General features: G+C 44.5%; 1 protein-coding gene across 8 annotated transcripts in view; it reads right to left on the reverse strand.

The window, feature by feature from the left end:
- LOC120994463 (interferon-induced GTP-binding protein Mx2-like) overlaps positions 1–23,159 on the reverse strand; it is a 143,809-nt gene extending 120,650 nt beyond the window's left edge. For 2 of the 8 annotated variants that reach the window (XM_040423057.1, XM_040423051.1), the window contains exon 1: positions 23,094–23,159. Coding sequence is in view for 1 of the 8 variants with exons in the window: in XM_040423049.1 (XP_040278983.1) it covers positions 7,499–7,577 (79 nt within the window). In the remaining 7 variants the exon portion in view is untranslated. The other 6 variants (XM_040423050.1, XM_040423048.1, XM_040423053.1 and 3 more) reach the window with 5 other exon arrangements.
- Positions 23,160–23,744: the final 585 nt, after the last annotated feature.

Genomic DNA, 23,744 nt, shown 5'->3' on the forward strand with positions numbered 1-23,744 from the left:
GTCATTGTTTAAAGGGGCGGGCACTATGGAGGTCAATGTTAAAGGGGCGACCACTGTGGAGGTCAATGTTTAAAGGGGGCGGGCACTGTGGAGGTCATTGTTAAAGGGGTGGTACTGTAAGGTCACTGTTATGGGGAAACTGTCGATATCTTTCACGACACACGGAAACATAAATGAAATACGATGAAATATACCCGTGCAAAGCCGGGTCCTTCTGCTAGTCTTTATTATATAAAAATGAGTTTCTGTCTGTCCTGACATCTGTCTGTTCTTTATGCGCGACCAAACGATCTGAACCGATCTTCACCACATTTGGCACACAGGTACATCAGGTGTCCGGGGAGGTTTTAGACCGGATCTCAGCTCTCTAGGACATACCGTTCCTGAGATATTCCAAAAAATGACTGCATTAGCCAATACAAGCCTGCAAGTCTTTCTCTTCAAATCCCAAATGCCATACACGCGGTCACATGTCCCTTATCAGCCAATAGAAGCTCACACGCTCTTAGTCTCCACATACACACAGTTTTACTCCAGGTTTCCATAACAACCCAGCAATTTTTCTACACTGCTGTAGGTCAGCTTTAGGCTAGGGCTACACAACGACATGTGTTGCTTGACAATATGTCTTACAACACATAGGACACAACTACACTGCGACAATAATGTCGCACAACAATTTTTATAATGATAGGCTATGGTGTCGGACTGCGACATGCTGCAACTGCGACATGACAGTCACAAAAAATCCATCTTGGATGGATTTTTTGTGACTGTCATGTCGCAGTTGCAGCATGTCGCATGTCGCAGTGCGACTCCATAGCCTATCATTATAAAAATTGTTGTGCGACATTGGTACCGATAAAATTTCGCGAAACACATGTCATCCTGTAGCCCTAGCCTTAAAGGGGCAGGGCGCTGTGGAGGTCACTGTTAAGGGGGCAGAGGCCACTATTAAAAGGGCAGCTGCTGTGGAGCTCACTGTTAAATGGGCGGGGCACTGTGGAGGTCACTGTTAAAGGGTGTTCACTGTGGATGTTACTGTTGAGGGGGCAGGCCTCTGTGGAGGTAACTGTTAAAGGGCAGGCACTGTGGAGGTCACTGTTAAGGGGCAGGGGCCACTATTAAAGGGGCAGCTGCTGTGGAGGGTCACTGTTAAGTCAGCAGGGTACTGTGAGGTCACTGTTAAGGGAGCAAGGTACTGTGGAGGTCACTGTTAAGGGAACGGGGTACTGTGGAGGTCACTGTTAAGGGAAGGGGGTACTGTGGCAGTCACTGTTAAAGGGACGTGTGCTGTGGAGGTCTCTGTTAAGGGGGCAGGGACAGTGGAGGTCACAGAAAAGGAGAAGGTCCCCTATAGAGGTCAGTGTTAAGGGGTGGTGTGCTGTATAGGTCACTGTTAAGGGGGCGGGCCCTGAGGAGGTCAATGTCAAGGGAGTGGGGTGCTGTAAAACTCACTCACTCAATGTCAAGGGCGGGCTGCTGTGAAGGTCAAAGTAAGGGGATGGGCAGCTGTGAAGGTCCCATTTTAAGGAGGCAAGGCACTGTGGGGGGGGTCAGCGTTAACGGGCGAGGGGCTGTGGAGTTCACTGTTAAGGGGGCGAGGTGCTGTAGAGGTCACTGTTATGGGGGATACTATTGATATCTTTTAATGGCACACAGGAACATTAAATGAAATAGATGAATATACCTGTGCGAAGCCGGGTCCTTCTGCTAGTATAGTATGAAAATAATTAATATTATAACAGGGCACTCAAGAACCCGTGACCATGTGGTTAGAACAATTAAGTGCTTTTATTTAATGGTAAAATAGATAAATTGATAATTGGCACAAAATGTAGTAAATGTAGTAAAAAGCTGTCTTAACAATCAACTTGTTGACAATGTTCAATAAATACAATCTAGAACAATAAGCAGTCAATGACAGTTATCCAATTATTAAAAATCAACTATATATTCGATGACATAGACTGCAGAATGATTATTATATTCGATGCATAGGATGCAAAATAATCGGTAATCCTAAATATCACAGTCAATGGATTATTCGATCCAATAGTTGTATATATGCCTGGGTATCGATGTTTGAGACCAAAACCTTATGTCCCACACTTGATTTCAGCGGGCGTCCCGCGGAACAGAGTAGGTAGCGGCGTCCGCTACAAAGTTACTTGCAAGTAAGAATTGATTACCTTATAATCGACCGTGATTTAAAGGTGGCCCCCACAGTTAAGAAACAAAAGAAAAGGGATTCCACCATTTCAAGCTGGATTGGCCTACATGGCTTTTTTAGGTGTGCATCTGTGGCATCTTTCCAGAAAAGAACTAATGAACTAATATCCACTAACAATAACCATCGCCACCTAATTAGAGATTGCCTGACATGTAGTTCCGAAAATGTAATTTACGCTATTGAATGTCCGTGTAAACGACTATACATTGGTAGGACAAAGAGTCACTAAAAAAGCAGATTTCAGAACACATAAACAATATACGGAAGGGATTGAAAACCACTCATTATCACATCATTTCAAAATTAGTTACAATCAGGACCCCTCAGGCATGAAGTTTTTGCGATAGATAAAGTAGAAAAAGAATGGAGAGGAGGCAATCACATAGAGAGATGTCTAGACTCGAAACTAAACGAATATTTAAATTCGACACCCTGATACCCAAGGGTCTAATGCAGAATTCGAACTCTTGGATTTTTATGAATTAAGTTGGCATCCATGTGTCGATGACAAACCGCATGTTTGTTTTACTGCATTCGGTTTCTCCTCTACACATGGGTCTCCACTTTTACACATCCCTCAAGTCATCATTTTGTATGTATATTATTTATATTATTTATATTTATCTATACCCTTTAGAACTAATATATATATTATGTTTTAACCAGATAGTGCTCCTTGCTTGGCACTAATATAGACCCAATATAGAAAGGAATTGTTATTGGTGTATATTGACTATTTAAATATTTAAAATTTTTAAAAATTTTAATTTTTAACTTGTATGACACTATTTGAATGGTGGGTAACAGTTTTTTTGTTTGGCTTAATAAAAAAATGGAAAAAAGAAGAAAAAAATAAAAAACGCACGGAAACCGCATTAAAAACGCATGGGTGACGGTGCGCTTTTTCTTTAGGAGATGCATAAGCCCAAACTATGTTTAGTGTGTGAAATTGTAGAACTGTGTGGGATTACTAAGAGTTACAAAATACCTTTTTAAGATTAGTTTATCAGCAAGACATTGTGATCAAGTCTGAACAATAATGATGGACACTTGGGTTAATCGACGAACAGGATCTGACGTTTGAGGAGTGACCAATGAGACCATAGAATATTTAGTATAAAAGAGGGGCTTTGGCAGGGGTGATGCATACCACTGAGGAAGTGGCAATACGTTGGACCCCGAAACGCGTCTGGTGCTACACCCCCCATCTTCATACTGAAAGACCCAAACATCTATAATCGACTATTCAGCAGACTACAGTTGGACGTTTTTTCGACGAAAATCTCTGATAGAATACCACTGCGGAACCTTTCATCAAAAGGCCGAGATCTAGTGGCCTTGGCAGTGACGTCAAACTGAACTACAAGAGCCGTCTGTAAAATCTCCCGATTTAACAAGTGCTGCATGAATACAGGCATATTCGAGAGTGGAAATAGTCAAAAGTCTGGATGAAAATCACGGTCGATTATAAGGTAATCAATTCTTACTTGCAAGTAACTTTGTTGCGGACGCCGCTACCTACTGTGTCCCGGCGGGACGCCGCTGAAATCAAGTGTGGGACATAAGGTCTTGGTCTCAATACATCGATACCGAGGCATATATACAACTATTGGATCGTATAATCCATTGACTGTGATATTTAGAATTACCGATTATTTTGCATCCTATGCCATCGAATATAATAATCATTCTGCAGTCTATGTCATCGAATATATAGTCGATTTTTAATAATTGGATAACTGTCATTGACTGCTTATTGTTCTAGATTGTATTTATTAAACATTGTCAACAAGTTGATTGTTAAGACAGCTTTTTACTACATTTACTACATTTTGTGCCAATTATCAATTTATCTATTTTACCATTAAATAAAAGCACTTAATTGTTCTAACCACATGGTCACGGGTTCTTGAGTGCCCTGTTATAATATTTAATTATTATTCTCTTTATTGAGTGAGTGGTCTCAATTTACAGGTGCACCGGTTTGATGTCCATTTCTCCTAGTGCGACATCTCATTTATTTATTTATAGAATAAAAATAATAACTAACCCTAATCGTAGGGTGAGGTGCACTTTGAAATTTAGGCTTTAAATGTCACGTGACCCTGTGACATCACAGTGTCATTATGGCGCGTGGAGTTTAGCGACTTCCCATGCAGCTATATGTCAGGAAAATAATATAGAGGAAGAGGTTGTTGCAGAGACAGAACTACCCCCACAGTATCTATAGCGGCTGCTACAGGGCCCACAACCCAGCCCCCCACGTACAATTGACCTATGCCGTCTCCCCTTCTTGCAGGGCCTGGAAGAGGGACTGTGTTAGGCCAGAAGGGGCTGAATGTTTTGGGCCCCTTCTCCCAGGCACCAGTTAGAATTACCCAGTTTCTGGGCCCCTACACTCAATTGTATCTGCGTCCTCAGGATGCATATACAATTGAACAGCTAGCAGGCTAGTGGGACAAGAGAAGCATTAGTTCCCTCCCCTATCATGTTTCTCCTATCTTCTGTGATGGAGGTAGCACAATGGTGTCCCCTCTACAAGTGCTATATCTGCATACAAACAATTATGCCAGGGAGACATGCTAATACACGCACAATACCAGAATCCATCTGTTCTGCTGTACTCTGTTATCTGGCTTACAGAATAAAGCAACTTACACGGATAAACTCTGTGTTGGGGAGTTCAAGCTATCTGATAAGGATTGTCCGCAGTGATTATATCTGCTTATACAGGCCAGGCATAGAGGTCTCACTAGGGATAAATAGCTATTACAACAATCGGAGTCAGAATACTACTGCTGTTACTGGAGGTGCATTGGTGGAACGGAGAAAATGCTGCTGGTCGGAAGAGCTGGTTTGAAAAGAATGCTACTGCCTGAGGGAGATGATGCAATAGTGAACCAGCTGGATGTACCACAGGATGGTAAACATTATTATCATGAGAAATCGAACCTAAACTATAGCATTTCCAAGGAAAAGAAAACCTGCCCAGCCCTAGAATTTATGAAGACTCACAGAAGTAGACAACACAGCTGGGAGTTGTAACCCCTGGGGGTGGGGGGGGGGGTACAGGCAACGCATGCAAGCAGGGATGCAATGAAAATTGCCTGTTAACAAACAATATAACACTATAACGCACAAGATCACAAGCTACCTCTGGCTTGCATTGGTCATCAAAATTGGATTGACGGGGGTCCGACTCCTGGCACCTCCACCAATCAGCTGTAGGAAGAGAAAGCAGCTCTTGTGCGAGCACTGTGTTCTCTTCATGGTTTATCTGCTCGCCGCTGACATCACATCAGTGAGCATCTGTAATTTCAGCTCCTCCACCTAATTTACTTCTGTCTTCTTCCCACTGTAGTGAATGGGACGGAGCAGCAATTACAAATGCTCGCCACCAAGCAGGTAAACAGTAAAGAGAATGCAGTGCTCATACAAGCGCAGCATTCTCTTCAAACAGCTCATCAGCAGGGGTGCCGGGAGTCGGACCCACGCCAATCTGATATTGATGACCTATCCTGATGATAGGTCATTAATATAGGAAACCAGCAAATCACTTAATCTGGGGACCTGTATAATTTTAGGCAGTCTAGGATTCACAATTTTTTAAAGGGTCTGTATTTATTTAGGAGTACTGGTCTGGGGCATCTGGCCTAACTACCAGTGTAGCAGGCATAGCAGCTGCCCATGGGGCCCAATAACTAAGGGGGCCCATCTCCACTCCACTGTGCAGTTAGGGATGTATATGGACAATGGAAAAGTTAACTTCTTTTTTGCTTTATTTCATCTCTGATTTATTTCTGTACATTACCATGCGTTTTACCATGTACACCCGCCTGATGAAGGGACTGGTGATGTCTTGAAGCTCGCTATGTAACAACATTAATTGGATTTTTGTTGGCCATTAAAAGTCATCAAACCTGCAAGACTCTTATTTTTGTTTCTCTTAACGAGACCACTAAACGTGCGTTTTATCATACTCTTGGGACATCACTGTGAGCCTTATTGCTGATCTGAGTTCTAGCGGATCTGAGTTCTGGGCTTAATTTAGGGGTCTTCTCTGAGCTCTTTGTTTGTTTATGGAGTTGGTCTGGAGTCTATATTTATTAGAAGGTCTAGTCTGTGGTCTGGATTCGTTTAGAGGGTCTGGTGTCTTTTTGTCTAGAGGGTCTGTATTAAGTTAGAGGGAATCTAAATAAATAGTTACACTGAGTAACCCCTGTGGGTGTTTACAGAATCCCATCTTGCTGGGTAGCTGCTAGCAAGTCGTGTAGTCACAGTAACCGGGTAAAAAAACTGAGCAGTTAAACGTCAAGACAAAAACCGTATACAATAGCAATAACAGAAAGCTGATTCAGGAGTACAGTAAGAGAGAGATACAAAGGTACAGGAGGCAGGCAAATACAGTCACAGTAGCAAACTATGATACTCACAAAATGCACAGATTAAACATACACTCACAGGTAGAAAGTTTATTAACTGACATCCCACAGTAGGATTTAAGTATAGCACAGACCTCACCGACTGCTCTCAAAACCTCCTTCTACTTCTGTGCTCAAGAACAGATGAACGCATCTGGCTGCTCCCCCTCCTGCCTTTTTCCCTGGCTTCTGGAGCAGATGCTGTTACAGCTTTGCCGTATTGTTGAATGCAACATCACAAGGAGATACACATAAGTTCCCAGGTGTGAGCTGGAAGATGCTGCAGATTCCTGCATGTAGCTAGCTAGAAGCAGAGGTGAATGGTACTTTCTATAAGGGTCCACAACTTCAGGGCATACATAGGGTCTCAAAACAGCTGAGCACCATAGAGATGCTTGGGCTGGAGCTGAGGGTAGAAAGAACCCATCTAGTCTGTGCATCCCTGATAGCAATTAGGCCTGTATGATATTCCAGCCTTTAGCCAAGATCAGTCAGCTCACCTCCTGTAAGCGAACACTGCGTGAGAGACCACATGCAATACTGTATTTCATGAGAAAGGGCATCCCACGGAGAGTGTGCAGCGTGGTTTTGAGGACAGAGATACAGCAATTGTTGGAGACAATGTGAATAGAAAGTCGTGGTGATAACTGGAAAAACAAACCATCTTTATTGCTGACAATCTTAGGGGACCAGAGCCATCTCTGAAGGCATTTGATACAGCACACACCAGGGGCAGAGTAAGTAGTTACTTCTTAAAGGGACTGTGTTATATTTACCTGTTACTACTAGTTAATACTGTGTCCTTGTAACGGCGGTTGCTGACCGCCGATGTTCCCCTACTCACCACCGCAGTCCCGGGCTCTGTGTTTGAGCAAGCACTGTCCTCCCTGGCTGCTTCCATCATTGTCCGCATCCAGCCGCATTGTGGGGAAGGTAGCGGTGTTGGTCAGTGCCCGTGTCTCTCTGTTCACCACCACGGTCCCAGGCTCTGTCCTTGCAGGCGCTGTCCTCCCCTGATGCCACCACCGCCATGGTTTCCTTCCAGCCCCGGGTGCAGCATGCCTTCCAGCCTGTTTCCTTTAGCGCATTTGTTTAAGGGCTGGTGTACGTCACTTCCTGTGGCTTAGGGGTTAGGCACATGTGACCTGTGCTGACCTATCCCAGCCTTCTTGCACCAATATAAGTAGTTCAGCCCTCTTCCCAGGTACCTGAGTGTCAAAGGTCCTTGTGTCATGCTAAGGTTGTTTTCGTACATGCTTGTGTTTCTGAACTCCTGACCCGTGCTTGTCTTCTGGATCCCGCTACCTGTCTGATCCTTGCCTGCTCCATCTCGACTCTCCTGTTGCTCACCCGGATTGTCTGACCTGTTCCTGTGCCGCCTGCCCTGTCCCATTACTTCTACGACTTTCCTCTGCCTCAATATTTGGTCCTGAACTGTCGCTCTTGGTTAAAACTCAGCCTGTTCACTATGTTCTTGCCTCTGGTACCTTGCACTGCTACCCTCTGGTCGGCCTGCGCCAGCTGCTTTGTGTGCCAACCCACATCAAAAGGAAGCGACCTGGTGTTTTCCACAGTGAAGTCTATCCCCACCATCAGAAGTACTGTGAAGAAGGGTTCAGTTAGACAACACTCTTAGAGGACGTTGGCCACGTGGTACAGTGGGTCCACACACTCTGGTTCGTGACAGTCCTAATTTATAGACTTTGAAATCATGTTCTGATTGCCTCTTGTAATACTGTAACCCCTAAGCATGTTGCCTTTCATAAGATTATTGTAACCAAAGTTGTTGCCACCCGAGAGACCAGTAAACCGCCTTCAGACGTCATACAGTGGGGAGCCACACATATCGCTCAGGACCAAAAAGATTTTTCTTCTCTAAGGTCTGACCCCCTTACGTGATATTTTTTTTTTCTTACCTTCACCTCTGAGGGATGGCATAAGTAAAGGCATAATAGGTCACCTTACATTGTAACCGTTTTGTCTCCCAGTCCTTCCTAGCTCTAGTCGTTTGGGTGGTGTTCAGGTGTTTTTCATCCAAGTCATAGCACGGTGAAATATCACATAAGATTCTTATTAAACTAAAAGTTGGTTCTTCGATTATGATTAAAAAACATAATATTGTCATACCATATATACAGTATATGAAAGACCGGCACAGCTAAAAAATATAAAAAAAAAACAAAACACTAAAGTACTCAAACCAACACCCACAAAAGAACAATTACATGCACAAGGCAACTAAAGGCAAAGTAGGACCTCATATATTAGTGCCTGATCCTGAGGATAGGTCAATATTTAAGCCCATTTAATAAAGCTGTGACTGACCCCGCAAAAGGTTGCCAGTCAAGTCATTATATTACATGTGGGTGGTCACTGAGTGGTCCAGATCATGCTTCCATGCAGATCTATTATTAATGCGCTTTTCTCATATAGAGGATTCAAAGCACAGGGATGGGTGTGTAGCTGGGGTCACTCCCTGGGTAGTCAGGGTCTTCCATATAGGAACCCAATGTAATAATATATTTTTTGGAATGTGGGGGGAAACCCACACAAACACAGGGACAATGTACAAACTCCATGCAGGTGTTGCCCTCAGTGAACCCAGGACATCAGCACAAACAAATCACCAGTGCTAACAACTGAGCCACCATGCCATCCAGTGAATGGGTCCATACCAGGGATGCCCAAACTGCAGCCCTCCAGCTGTTGTAAAACTACAACACCCAACATGCCTGAACAACGTACAGCTATTAGGGCATGTTGGGAGTTGTAGTTTTGCAACAGCTGGAGGGCGGCAGGTTGAGCATGCCTGGTCTATACATACATAGGTTCCTCTGGAAAATAAGGGACAGAATATACCATGTCTTACCTGGCAGGTGTGCAGAGTGTACTCAGTGTATGAGTAAGGTGGCAGCAGAGCTTCTGAGAGAATAGAGAAGTGCAATAGTGTAGCAGCATCAGAGATTGACAAACAGTGATGGGAGGGAAATTGAAACCTAAACTATGGCATTTCAAGAAAAAGAAGGTCTGTATGTTTCCAGCAGGACGTCACCAGCTCAGGCAGCCCTATTTCTGAAATGTGGCTCATCTGCACTTCTATTTATGCTCATCAGACGTGTGCTCTCTACAGTTTAAATACCATAAAGATGTAATCCAAGACAAAAGTCTAGAACAAGCTGACCAGTTTCCCAAAATAAAACAAAAACACGTAATACCTCTTTCTACAGCACCATTGCTATCACTTGTTCTCAAATTACCGGAGTAAGATGCCAGTATACAGTATATCAGTGTTCTCAGTGGTAGACCAACACAGTGATGTACACAGTGAGCAGGTATCTGGCATATGACTGTTATAGCCAATCACTATCCTCAGTGATAGACTGGTTTTCACCCTTTCGCCCCTATAAAGGCATCTCGCAGTTTAGGGAATAAGATCGATGAACTTGAGTCTATAATGACATCTGAGAATATAGGTTTAGTGGCTGTCACTGAGACATGGTTCAATGAGAGTAATGACTGGGATATAACAATACCAGGGTTCTCTCTATATAGGAAAGACAGAGAAGGCCAAAAAAGGGGGAAAGGAAGCCCTGTATGTGAAAGACAGCATAAATCTAATCTAATACAAGTTAGCCAGACCAATTTAGAGTCAGTTTGGGTTATGTTGCAGCTTGATAATCATAAGGTGTAACGGACCGTTTCAGCAGACAAGGGGTTAAAATCCGTTTAGGCGATAGGCCCCTTTCTGAGAGACAGGCACAGCTACTGCAGAACACCAAACTCCCGAATTGGATACAAAATAGCACTCCAAACTGGAACCTCACGAATAGCTGCTAGCAGACGAACAGGAATCAGCTTACACTCCTGGCAATCAGTCTCTAACAGCAGACAGTGGATCCCCCCAATAACGAGACAAGGCTCCGTGTTGAGGGTCAAGCTGTGGTCTGAGGTGCTGGTACACCCAGCCTGGTTTTTATTACAGTTGTTGCAAATACAGGTCCGCCCACAGGGAGGTATAAAACAACCAAGCCCATATGGTGTACACGCCCCTAGGGGACCAGAAGGAAGACTGTGACACAGGACAGACATGCAGCACTGCAGGACACACAGAGACAATACATCCCCACAATGCATCATGGTTTCCTCCCCTCTGCCCTGGAGACACCCGTGGAGCAATCCAATTATCTCTCAAGACAAAGGGAAATCACCAATACACATGTGGGGACAACAGACAGAAATCACCATTCAAACATACAATGTCACAACTCTTTTCAATACACAGACATTTAACATCCCAAAATGGCCCGAATTAGACCAGGAGTTCAAGTTAGTTCAAGTCCTTTGTGAACAAATGAGGCCTGGCTGATGAGAGGGCCCATAATCCTGGGGCAAGAGGCCAGCAGCCAGACCCCTCCAAAACCCAGTGGCGAGGTTGGTTTCGCCACATAAGGTAACTCGTGTAGGTGTGATATACAAACCACCTGGTCAAGTCAAAGAATTAGATGATCTACTACTTGAGGAAATGGCTAAAATGACATTGAAAGCGGAAGTTATCATTATGGGAGACTTTAATCTTCCTGATGTAAACTGGAAAACCAAAATAGCTAGTTCTGCCAGGAGTACAGATATTCTAAATTGCCTACTGGGATTATCTCTACAGCAAGAAGTTGAGGAGCCAACCCGGAAGGAGGCCATTTTAGATTTAGTATTCACAAATGGGAATTTGGTATCTGATATTACTGTAGGGGAAAGCTTGGGATCTAGTGATCACCAGTCAGTGTGGTTTACTATAAGTACAGTGACTGAGTCACACCACACAAAAACAAAAGTTTTAGATTTTAGAAAAACTGACTTTTCCAAAATTAGATTAGTGGTATACAAGTCCCTATCAGATTGGAACAGTTTCATTGGAGTCCAGGAGAAATGGGACTACTTAAAAGTGGCAACAGATAATTGCATTAGGCTTGTCAGTAAAAGCAAAAAAAGAAAGAGACCACTGTGGTACTCAGCAGAAGTGGCCAAAATCATTAAAAACAAAAGATAGCATTTAGTAATTATAAAAAAAAAAACGAGGATGACAGGGAAATGTATAAGATTAGGCAGAGAGGCCCAGCAAGTTATAAGAGCTTCTAAAGCACAGGCAGAAGAGAAATTAGCTCAGTCAGGGAAAAAAGGCGATAAGACATTCTTCAGAGAAAAGGAAATTAAAACAAGGAATTACCAAATTAAAAACAAAAGAAGGAAGGTATATGGAAGAAGATAAAGAACTAGCTGACTGCCTAAATGAATACTTCTGTTCAGATTTTACAAAGGAATATGAAGGAAAAAGACCTCAGTTACGTAGGAAGACTAATGAATCTTTTGATGCATGTGTCTTTACAGAGGTAGAGGATTTTAAGTCAGCTGTCTAAAATTAATACAAATGAGTCACAGCGGCCTGATGGATACACCCAAAGATATTAAAAGAGCTTAGCGTGTACTAGCAAAATCAGCACTGGTAACAGGAGTCGTCCCAAAAGATTGGAAATTAGCAAATGTTGTGCCCATTCACAAGAAAGGTAGTAGGGAGGAATTGGGCAACTATAGGCCAGTAAGCCTGACATCAATAGTGGGAAATTAATGGAAACCATACTTAAAGGGAACCTGTCACCAGTTTTATGGTGTCCTAACTAAGGGCAACAATAAATAAGTGACTGATTCTCTTAGCAAAATGTGGGTCACTTTCTTTAATTGACCCAGTCAATCTGCAACATCTTGTATTGAAAAGCTCAGCTCATAATGATGAGTCCTGAATATTCATGAGCTCCTGACTCTTCCTGCCTCCCTGCTGCTGATTGACAGTTATTTTCCATATGAATCAGCAGCAGGTGGGCAGGGGAGTGGCTATATCTCTGATTAAAAAATGCTGGACTCAATGACATCACGCTGGACTCAATCAGCTCATTAGCATGCGGCATGTGGCATCTTTTTTTTAAATATATATATTTGTATTTTCCACATCATGATATTAGTACATAAAACAGTAATAGTCACAACGGTATGCCCTAACATGGCAATCATAAACGTCCTTACAAAAGAAAAAATCTATACAACATCCTAAGAACACCCTCACGACAATATATAATAATATCTATATCCTCCCCCCCCCCCCATGGCTGCCGTCCACTCCATTCATCAATGTGTAAAATAATATTAATTATGGCTATGTAGATCTGCGTGTAATTCTCCGTTTCCTTTCAATGTCCTCATAGACTCTAATTTTTTGAAGATATGACCCCCACTCCCTTGTTGAGGGCGGGGAGACAGAGCCCCAATACTTTATCAATATAGCTTTAGCGACCATCAATCCCCGCATCCAAATCCGTCTGACCTGGGCCGGGACTTCCACTTCTGACCCACATTCTCCAAAAAGCACTATAAAAACCCCCGGGTTATAATTCATTGAGCTCTCCCTTTGTAGGGTAGCGAAAACCTCCTCCCAATAGCTTCTTATTTTGCTGCAGCTCCAAAGCAAGTGGACATAGTCCGCATTAATATATCCACATTTGGAGCAGCAGCAATCCCGATCTTTATTTTGGGGAAATTTTCCTTGGATTTTAGGCGTATAATAAAGTCTGTGGAGGATCTTAAATTGGATTAACCTGTGCGCACTGGAAACTGACGCCTTTCTCACATTCCTATAAATAGTAGACCACTGTAGTGGGGGGCAATTCAGCTCTTGCTCCCACTTATTTGTGCTTTTGAAAGGTGTTACAGTTGCCAGTGCAATTCGGAGTTTTGCATAAAGTCTGGATAACTTCACTTTTTCATACTTCTGAGCGTCAAAAAAATCAAAAAATATATTCTCTCGTGGATAAAAGGGGCCTCTATTCCTAGAGGCTTCAAATATATGTTTCAAACGTGAATACATAAATAAATCTAATGGTGAACTATCAGTAAAACCAAATTCCAAAAGTGATTTAAACCGACCCATATAAAAAGGTCAGACACCCTATTGATACCATTACGTACCCAATAACCAAAATCTGTAATTTTGAAGAACTCCTCCAGCTCCCTGTTCTCCCACAGAGGGGTGAAAACAAACGGACCGGAAGATTTAAGGATCTTCTTCAGTCTGTTCCAAACCCTCTGCAGTGAGCACGGGATCAGCAGGGACCTCCTCATTCCCATAAACCCAGTCTCCAAACATGCAAAAATATTATCAACTGGTTTATCAAAAACTTTAGTCAAATATCGTGAAAGTAAACTCTCCTTAGAACAGCAACAACGCTGAATCTGTGCACACAAATAATAACCTTGAAAAAAGGGTAATGACAGCTCACCATCTGCCTCCGACAACCATAGATATCTCTGCTTTATGCGAACCCTCTTCCTTCCCCAAATTAAATCATTGATCATAGCCTCTAACCTATGAAAGAAAATATCTTCTATCCAGATGGGGGAGGCACACAACGGAAATAAAACTATCGGGAGGATAATCATTTTAATCAGGGCTATTCGATCCGCCTGTGCCAGTATCAGCTTCCGCCAAGAGCAGATTTTGTCCCTGACTTTATTCAGAACAGGGGCCAGATTAAGATCATAAAACCTATTTATAGGGAGGCCAATCTTAACCCCCAAATAATCTAATGTGTCATTGGGGACCAAAACACGGACTCGCCTCCCCTCGTCTACAGCTTTCCGGTTTAGCGGGAGGAGCGATGACTTTGACCAGTTGATTCTATAGCCTGATAGTTTACCATAATCTTCTATTACCTCTATGACGTACGGGAGAATTTTCCACCCCTGATCCAGAAACAGAATCACGTCATCGGCATATAGACTTATTTTATCGCCCGCTCCCGCTACTCCAAAACCGTCTATACGGCTATCCCAGCGAATCCGAGAAGCCAATGGTTCAATAAAGAGAGCGAAAAGGAGAGGAGAGAGGGGGCAACCCTGTCGCATCCCTCTTTGCATCGTAATGGGGGAAGATCTAATACCATTGACACTAATACATGCAACAGGATGTGCATATAGCATTTGAGTCATTTCCAAAAAGGGATTCCCAATGCCAAAATGGGACATTGTAGCCCACAGGAAAGGCCACTCCATCCTGTCAAACGCCTTTGCGGCATCCAAAGACAGAATGGAGTGGTCTATACTACCCCCAACAGACAGATTCAAGTAAACCCTATATAGACTCATCTGTATTTGCCATCCCGGAATAAATCCGTCTGATTGGGGTGAACCAAACCCGCTATAACCCTCTTTAGGCGATTAGACCAAATTTTGGCGAAAATCTTATAATCCGTATTCAGAAGTGATATGGGTCTATATGATCCCATATCACACGGATCCTTGTCCTTTTTCAAGACCAAAATAATCACTGCTTCCCCAAATGATGGAGGAAAAGAACCGCATGCGCGAGATTCATTCAGGACTAGAAGCAGGATCGGCAAGAGTGCGCTAGCGTGGTACCTATATAGATCAAACGGCAATCCATCTGATCCAGGGGCTGATTTATATTTTAGAGAGGAAAGAGTCGCCTGGAGTTCCTCTAACAGAATAGGGGAGTCCAAGCGCTCTCTATCTTGAGAACATAACTGGGGGAGCTCTAATTTTTGAAGATATTGATCCATAACGGAGCGACTAAACATAGACTCAGATTTATAGAGGGTAGAGTAATATCTCCCAAATTCCTCCCTTATCTCCTCTGCAGAGTTCACCCCAACACCCTGTGAGTTCCTGATTTCTCTTATACTGGTAGACTCTCTCTGGTTGGCCACCAGACGAGCCAGAAACCTGCCCGTTTTACCAGATTCGCAAAAACGATTCTGGCCTTGAAATAGGAGCTTATGTTGTGCTTTTTTATAAAGGAGCGTCTTAAGCTGTAAATTGGCCTCTTTTAACTGTTTAATAGATTGCTCCGTATAGGAGTCAATTAATGCGGCGCGTAAACTCCTTATTAAGTCTGTCAATTGTTGTTCCCTGCGCCGCACTTCCGTTCTAAACCTATTAATTTTATTAAAGTATAAGCCAACTTATATGAGCCTTCAAAGCGTCCCACACATAGTGAATATGTGCCGATCCTACATTAAGGTCCCAAAATTCCCGAATATCTTGGTCTATTCGGGATTGCTCCCCTATCACATCAAACCAGTGCGGGTTCAGTTTAAAAGTTCTACCTATATTTGGAGCCTCCTTAAACACAACAAGAACTGGGGAGTGATCCGAGATTCCGTGGGGCTCATATCTCATTCTCAGGACTCGACCGCACAGATCACGACTTGCGAACGCCAGATCTATACGGGACATTGACCCGAATGACTGGCTAAAACATGAAAAGATTTTTTTATTGCCATATAGGTGGCGCCAGATATCGACCAGCGGCAGCTCCTGGCATACAGCAGTCAAGGGGGATCCCGCGCGGCCGCGCCCGGAGAACAACGAGAACCGGTCCAACTCAGGATCAGGTACTGCATTAAAGTCACCTGCCACTAAAAGCGCGCATTGATTTTTTGTGGATATATATTGAACTAGCAGTGCAAACACCGTTGCTTTAAATGGTGGGGGGATATAAATAAAAGCCAGTATGACCTCCTGCCCTTTCCAATACCCATGGAGAAATACAAATCTTCCCTCTTTATCAATCAAATTATCTAGCGGTTGATACTCCATCCCATGATGAATATATACGCTAATCCCTCTTGCATAAGAGGAGTAGCAAGCGTGGTACTCAAGAGAAGCCCATTTCCTTTTCAGTGTGTAGATCCTATCTACTGTAGCGTGGTTCTCCAGTAGTACCACAATCGCCGGCAGGTGGCGGACTACAAGGTCAAACACCACTGTCCTCTTCACCCTGTCTCCCAGCCCTCTCACATTCCAAAATAGAATGTTACACGGCATATCCTATGAATAAAAATTTCCAAAACCCCCTTCCTTAACGGAGAAGCACGCATATCCACACAGCAAACGACGGCAGCCAATCCCTCCCTTGAACCCCCCATCCCAAAAAATAAAAAAAACCCTACTTGGTTGACAGTGCATTCCACAATACCCGTCAACCTCTTTCCTTCCTCCAAACCTCCCCCCCACCATCACCCCTCATCAACCTCCCCCCTCGGGATTTATTTATTTATTTATATTTTTATTTTTATTTTATTTTTATTTATTTTATTTTATTTATTTATTTTTTATTTTTTTATTTATTTATTTATTTATTTATTTATTTTTTCTTCCATTACTCTTCCGTTATTCTTCTTTCATAGGCCCATCGAATCCAACCATTGCACAGCCTCTGCCTGTGTAGAGAAAAACCTAACAGAGTCCTTATAAACCACCCTTAGTTTGGCAGGGTATAACATCGCATTTTGGCTACAATTAATCTTTTTTTCACATCTACAAAGGATCTCCTTCTAAGTTGGGTCTCTCGTGAGAAGTCAGGGAATATTAATATAAGATTACCATCAAAATGTATATCTGCCACTTCTCTTTTGCGTCTAAGAACCCAGTCTCGATCCTTTGAGCAGAGGAACTTTACCAAAATAGATCTAGGTGACGCCCCTGGAGGGGGTTTTTTAAAAGGTATTCTATGAGCCCTTTCCACACAGAAGGTAGATGAATTGACACCTGGCCCTAAATTTTCAAGGAACCATTTTTGAATAAAATTTACAGGGTTATCCTGTTCTACCCCTTCTGGAAACCCTACCAGGCGCAAGTTATATCTACGAGACCTATCCTCCATTTCTACCACTTTCTTTTTTAATCACCCATGCTCCTCATCTACTTCTTCTAATCTCTTTTTTAAAACACCGTTCTCTAAAGTGACAGAATTGACTACCGTTTCTAGTTCCATCACTTTTGTTCTCAACTTTGTCATTTCGTCTCGTATTATCGTGACATCTCCCTGTACTACTGCCAGGGAGGAAGTCAATTCTGCAACTGAGTTACTGGTTAGGTTTACTACTCCCAATATATCCTCGAGTTTTTTGTTTATATTCTCAAGGCCTTCACTCTGGGACAAGCTGGTTTTTACTGAGCTCTGTTCTAAATGGTCCATACTATCTGACCCAGATTCGGTCTGTGGGGCAGCCCTCTGTACACCTCCTCTAGTTTTTGGAGGCGGTGACTTCAGGAATTTATCTAATCGGGTCTGTGGGCTCCCCCCAGAACCACTTTTTGGGGAAGTCACACCACCCGATTTACGATACTTTGGTGGCATTTTTATAGAATTTTGACTGCAAAACGGTGGGTACAAGCTATAAAACTGGTGACCTATAATAATTTCACTACTGGTACGGGTCTATCTACACCAATAGCTCATTTAACTCTGAGCCCGCAACCAGTTTTGTTACATACATATACATAAAAAAGGATAAATGCATAAGTAATCAGTAAATACAAATCAGATAGACATAAATAGTAAAATCGACATGATTGTGAAAGAATAAAGACTGCGAACCAGACAATATAATATAATACGGTCGCCGTCCCGCATACCAAAATGTCATTGACACAGATATGGCCTTTCCAGCCACGTAACTAAGTTATCGAAGGCCCCAGAAAGCCTGACCCCCCAAGACAAGATAGCTGGAGATCATCACACAACGCAAACATAAACCCCCCAAATACTCAGGGTAGTTCAGCTTTTCAGAGGTTGAAGCGTGGTGACGGAGACAGGGAAAAGTAGATGCAGGTGCTTGTTGGAGTCAGAGTTATAAGTTATAACATAGGCATCCAATGCAATAAATGCAGTAGCGGTCTTTTTCCACAGTCCCCCATCCAGCAGCCGAAAGAAGGGCCCCTCAGATATAAACTTCCCATCCAAGTGCTGAATTGACCACAGGCCTAACTGAATACCCACCCTAGCACCCAGTGCCTTGCAGGGGGATAAGCCCGGTTGGCGGTGCACGCCAAGGTGACCATCAATCACAGGAGGTCATTTGGGGGGTTGCGAACAAGGACCAGTACCTCAAACTCCTTGGGATCAGCCACCAACCACCACGGAATGCTTCATCACGGCCAAAGCCGGGATTCTGGGCCAACGGCGACCACCATCCTCCACGGCAGGCTTCACAGGGAGATTCACAGCAGACTCAGCCGGCGCTCAGGGTGCGTAGCAGATCGTCAGATCATCGTGACACCACTCCACTGGTGCCTCAGGAGGAGCAGAAAGAGGGAGAACCCCACATCAATCGACACCGCAGGCTCGGATCCACTTCTCCTCCCACGGAACACAGGTGAGTGCCGACGAGGGTCCTACCCCGGCAGCAAAACGCCACTCTCCGGCGTCTCAGGTCACAGAAAGCATGCCTACAGCGGGAACCAGTCAGACGCCTCCAGAGACAGCGAGTAACAAGGCACGGCTACTCACAGGTGAGCTAGAATCAGCCGTGCCTCACATCGGGAAGTCAGCTGTGCCTCGGGCCAGGGAATCAGCTGTCCCATAATCGGCTGTGCCTCACATCACAGCTGAGGGTGGAGAGAGAGGGGGAGAGGACGGCAGGAGGAGGAGCGCGGCACACCTACACCATGCCGCTACGATGCATCCATTTATGAGGTAACCATCTGTCACACCAGTAAGTGAATACATCTAAGGTACTTTTTAGTAGTTAATGATTGTATATAATTAGTTAGAATTTAATCAAATATCCACATGACAGGTTCCCTTTAAGGATAGGATTGTGGAACATCGAAAATCCCATGGATTGAAAGATGAAAAACAGCATGGGTTTACTTTAGGGAGATGATGTCAAACTAATCTTATTGATTTTTTTGATTGGGTGACTAAAATAATAGATGGCGAAGGTGCAGTAGACATCTCTTATCTAGACTTTAGTAAGGCTTTTGATACTGTCCCACATAGAAGGCTTATCAATAAACTGCAGTCTTTGGGCTTGGACTCCCATATTGTTGAATGGATTAGGCAGTGGCTGAGGGACAGACAGCAGAGGGTTGTAGTCAATGGAGTATATTCAGACCATGGTCTTGTTACCAGTGGGGTACCTCAGGGATCTGTTCTGGGACCTATATTGTTTAATATCTTTATAAGCGAATTTGCAGATGGCCTCGATGGTAAGGTGTGTCTTTTTGCTGATGACACAAAGATTTGTAATAGGGTTGATGTTCCTGGATGGATACACCAAATGGAAAAGGATTTAGGAAAACTGGAGGAATGGTCAGAATTTTGGCAGCTAAAATTTAATGTTGATAAGTGCAAGATAATGCACCTGGGGCGTAAAAACCCAAGAACAGAATATAAAATCAGTGATACAGTCCTAACCTCAGTATCTGAGGAAAGGGATTTAGGGATCATTATTTCAGAAGACTTAAAGGTAGGCAGACAATGTCATAGAGCAGCAGGAAATGCTAGCAGAATGCTTGGGTGTATAGGGAGAGGCATTACCAGTAGACAGAGGGAGGTGCTCATGCCGCTCTACAGAGCACTAGTGAGACCTCATTTGGAGTATTGTGCTCAGTACTGGAGACCATATCTCCAGAAGGATATTAATACTTTGGAGAGAGTTCAGAGAAGAGCTACTAAACTAGTACATGGATTGCAGGATAAAACTTACCAAGAAAGGTTAAAGGACCTTAACATGTATAGCTTGGAAGAAAGACGAGACAGAGGGGATATGATAGAAACTTTTAAATACCATAAAGGGAATCAACAAGGTAAAGGAGGAGAGAATATTTAAAAGAAGAAAAACTGCTACAAGAGGACATAGTTTTAAATTAGAGGGGCAAAGATTTTAAAGTAATATCAGGAAGTATTACTTTACTGAGAGAGTAGTGGATGCATGGAATAGCCTTCCTGCAGAAGTGGTAGCTGCAAATACAGTGAAGGAGTTTAAGCATGCATGGGATAGGCATAAGGCCATCCTTCATATAAGATAGGGCCAAGGGCTATTCATAGTATTCAGTATATTGGGCAGACTAGATGGGCCAAATGGTTCTTATCTGCCGACACATTCTATGTTTCTATAACAATTACATATAAAGGGCAACTAAAGGCAAAGTTGGACCTCATATATTGATGACTGATCCTGAGGATAGGTCAATATTTAAACCCATTTAATAAAGCTGTGACTGACCCCACAAAAGGTTGCCAGTCAAGTCATATTACATGTGGGTGGTCACTGAGTGGTCCAGATCATGCCTCCATGCAGATCTATTATTAATGCACCTTTCTCATATAGAGGACCAGGGCTTTTTTTCTGGCGGAACGCACTAGAACGGCGTTCCGCCACCTTTTGACATCGCAGCCTGCCATGCTCCAGCATCGCAGGCTGCGATGTATCAGCGGGGAGGGACTGGGAGGAGGAGCTGGGGGCCGGTGCGTTCACTGTGCTCCGGCCCCCAGCTCCAGTACAGTTATAGAATGTGTAAAATTAATAATGATTCTATTCATGAGGCCCCCTCTGTAGTAGAACATTCAATATATCCATCCTACTCACAGGGCTGTTATCGTAATCCAGGCCGGCCGGGCAGACGAGTGGCAGCGTCACTGACGGACGTCACGTGCCTGCCCGGCCTACTTTATGAATGAAGCAGGCGGCGCAGGCACGTGACGTCAGTCAGTGACGCTGCCGCTCGTCTGCCCGGCCGGCCTGGATTACGATAACAGCCCTGTGAGTAGGATGGATATATTGAATGTTCTACTACAGAGGGGGCCTCATGAATAGAATCATTATTAATTTTACACATTTTATAACTGTACTGGAGCGGCAATGGGGGGGTCTGTGGATGGCAGTGTTATGGGGGGGGTCTGTGGATGGCAGTGTTATGGGGGGGGGTCTGTGGATGGCACTGTTAAGGGGGGGTCTGTGGATGGCACTGTTATGGGGTGGGGGGGTCTGTGGATGGCACTGTTATGGGGTGGGGGGGCTGTGGATGGCACTGTTATGGGGTGGGGGGGCTGTGGATGGCACTGTTAAGGGGGAGGGTCTGTGGATGGCACTGTTATGGGGTGGGGGGTCTGTGGATGGCACTGTTAAGGGGTGGGGGGGTCTGTGGATGGCACTGTTATGGGGTGGGGGTCTGTGGATGGCACTGTTATGGGGTGGGGGGGGTCTGTGGATAGCACTGTTAAGGGGGGGTCTGTGGATGGCACTGTTAAGGGGGGGTCTGTGGATGGCACTGTTATGGGGTGGGGGGGGTCTGTGGATGGCACTGTTATGGGGTGGGGGGCTGTGGATGGCACTGTTAAGGGGGGGGTCTGTGGATGGCACTGTTATGGGGTGGGGGGGTGTCTGTGGATGGCACTGTTATGGGGTGGGGGGGGTCTGTGGATGGCACTGTTATGGGGTGGGGGGGGGGTCTGTGGATGGCACTGTTATGGGGTGGGGGGTCTGTGGATGGCACTGTTAAGGGGGGGTCTGTGGATGGCACTGTTATGGGGTGGGGGGTTTGTGGATGGCACTGTTATGGGGTGGATGGGTGTCTGTGGGTGGCACTGTTATGGGGTGGGGGGGTCTGTGGATGGCACTGTTATGGGGTGGGGGGGTCTGTGGATGGCACTGTTAAGGGGGGTCTGTGGATGGCACTGTTAAGGGGGGGTCTGTGGATGGCACTGTTATGGGGTGGGGGGGTCTGTGGATGCCACTGTTATGGGGTTGGGGTCTGTGGATTGCACTGTTATAGGATGGGGGGGGTCTATGGATGGCACTGTTATGGGGTGGGGGTGTCTGTGGATTGCACTGTTATAGGATGGGGGGGTCTGTGGATGGCACTGTTATAGGATGGGGGATCTGCGGATGCCATCCCCAGATCCCCCATTAACAGTGCCATCCCCAGATCCCCCATTAACAGTGCCATCCCCAGATCCCCCATTAACAGTGCCATCCCCATCTGGGGGGTTTCTTTGCTGGGCTGGACTTTTATAGTCCCCCCCAAATTTTACTTGCATCCCTGTTCTCTAAAGGGGCGGTTTTAGGAGGCGGTCCTAGGGGTGTGTAGGGGCGTGGCCAGGGGAGGGAGGCTGAGTTCCACCACCTTTTCTCTGAGAAAAAAAGCCCTGTAGAGGACTAAATGCACATGGATGGGTGTGTAGCTGGGGTAACTCCCTGGGGAGTCAGGGTCTTCCATATAGGAACCCAATGTAACAATATATTTTTTAGAATGTGGGGGGAAACCCACACAAACACAAAGAGAATGTACAAACTCCAAGCAGGTGTTGCCCTCAGTAAACACAGGACATCAGCACTAACAAATCACCAGTGCTAACAACTGAGCCACCATGCCGTCCTGTGAAAGGGTCCATACCAAGGATGCCCAACCTGCGGCCCTCCAGCTGTTGTAAAACTACAACTCCCAACATGCCTGGACAACGTACAGCTATTATGGCATGCTGGGAGTTGTAGCTTTGCAACAGCTGGAGGGTCGCAGGTTAAGCATTCCTGGTCTATACATACATAGGTTCCTCTGGAAAATAAGGGACAGAATATACCATGTCTAACCTGGCAGGTGTGCAGAGTGTACTCAGTGTATGAGTAAGGTGGCAGCAGAGCTTCCAAGAGAATAGAGAAGTGCGATAGTGAAGCAGCATCAGAGATTGACAAACAGTGATGGGAAGGAGGATTTCATCATCATAAGTAATTGAAACCTAAACTATGGCATTTCAAGGGAAAGACGGTCTGCCCAGCACTGAGGTTTATGAAGACTCATAGAAGTTGACAACACAGCTGGGAGTTGTAATCCATGGTGGCTGGGGGGGACATGCAACACACCCAAGCAGGGATGCAAACAATCAAAGCAATATAACACTATAGCATGCTACAGCTCACCGGTCTCATAAAAATGGTCTCCGGTCTCATCAGAGAGCACCTATATATGTATAGACCACGCACTGGATGGCATGGTGTCTCCGTAGTTATCACTGGTGATTTGTTAGTAGTAATGAAGATGGTTGCATCTGCAGTTATCAGTATAGCTACAGTATCTCTCCACATGGCACAAAATCTGCACAGACTCTAACAGACGGTTCTAGAAGGAAGTGTCTTCATCCTGGCAACCATGGCATATACTCTACTCAGTCACAATATACCCGTCTCTTGAACACACAGTATTGCACACAGTCTCTCACACAGTGTTGCTTATAGGCTGGTTGG

The sequence above is a fragment of the Bufo bufo genome, chromosome 3, assembly GCF_905171765.1.
Source record: "Bufo bufo chromosome 3, aBufBuf1.1, whole genome shotgun sequence".
NCBI lineage: Eukaryota > Metazoa > Chordata > Amphibia > Anura > Bufonidae > Bufo > Bufo bufo.